Source organism: Alligator sinensis, unplaced genomic scaffold (genome assembly GCF_000455745.1).
Source record: "Alligator sinensis unplaced genomic scaffold, ASM45574v1 scaffold469_1, whole genome shotgun sequence".
NCBI lineage: Eukaryota > Metazoa > Chordata > Crocodylia > Alligatoridae > Alligator > Alligator sinensis.
Window position 1 is genome coordinate 3501103 of NW_005841934.1, and position 476 is coordinate 3501578.

The 476-nt window shown below is 48.1% G+C and overlaps 1 protein-coding gene across 8 annotated transcripts in view; it reads right to left on the reverse strand.

The window, feature by feature from the left end:
* The window catches only part of PXK (PX domain containing serine/threonine kinase like), a 30434-nt gene that overhangs the window by 9481 nt on the left and 20477 nt on the right, over window positions 1–476 (reverse strand). For 4 of the 8 annotated variants that reach the window (XR_003093059.1, XM_014517996.2, XM_014517995.2 and 1 more), the window contains exon 16: window positions 410–469. Coding sequence is in view for 6 of the 8 variants with exons in the window: in XM_014517996.2 (XP_014373482.1) it covers window positions 410–469 (60 nt within the window). In the remaining 2 variants the exon portion in view is untranslated. Of the gene's footprint in view, window positions 1–409; window positions 473–476 lie in introns of all 8 variants that reach the window. The other 4 variants (XR_003093058.1, XM_025198978.1, XM_014517994.2 and 1 more) reach the window with 1 other exon arrangement.

Sequence of the window (476 nt, forward strand, 5' to 3'; positions counted from 1 at the left end):
GCTGAACCACAGAACAGCACTGGGGGATGCACAGAATGGAACATCACAGGGCAAAGCCTATTGTGACATAATGGAAAGCCCAGAGGACATTCAGAAAGTAACAGTGCAGGAAGCATTAGGGCAAAACAGACTGAAGCAAGCATATATACCATGTGAGTGGATTATATGCAGGAGTATTACAGGGAAACCTGTTAAAACAAGAAGTCTTGTATATCACAAGGCTATGATACTCAAAAGAATACAGCTGCCTGCACTGTTGTTGCTCCAAGGTGAAGAATGTCAGGTGAATATTGTATTAGGGCCGCCTCTTGCCCCCCACACTGTCATCCTTTCCCTTCCCTGAAGAACAGCTACCACAGGGACAAAATGGAACAAGAGACAGACAGGTACTTCTGTAGCTGCGACTTACCTGCCGTCGAGGGTGGAGTGGGAGATGACGGAGATGTTAACGGGGAGCTCGCCCCAGAGCCTGCTGA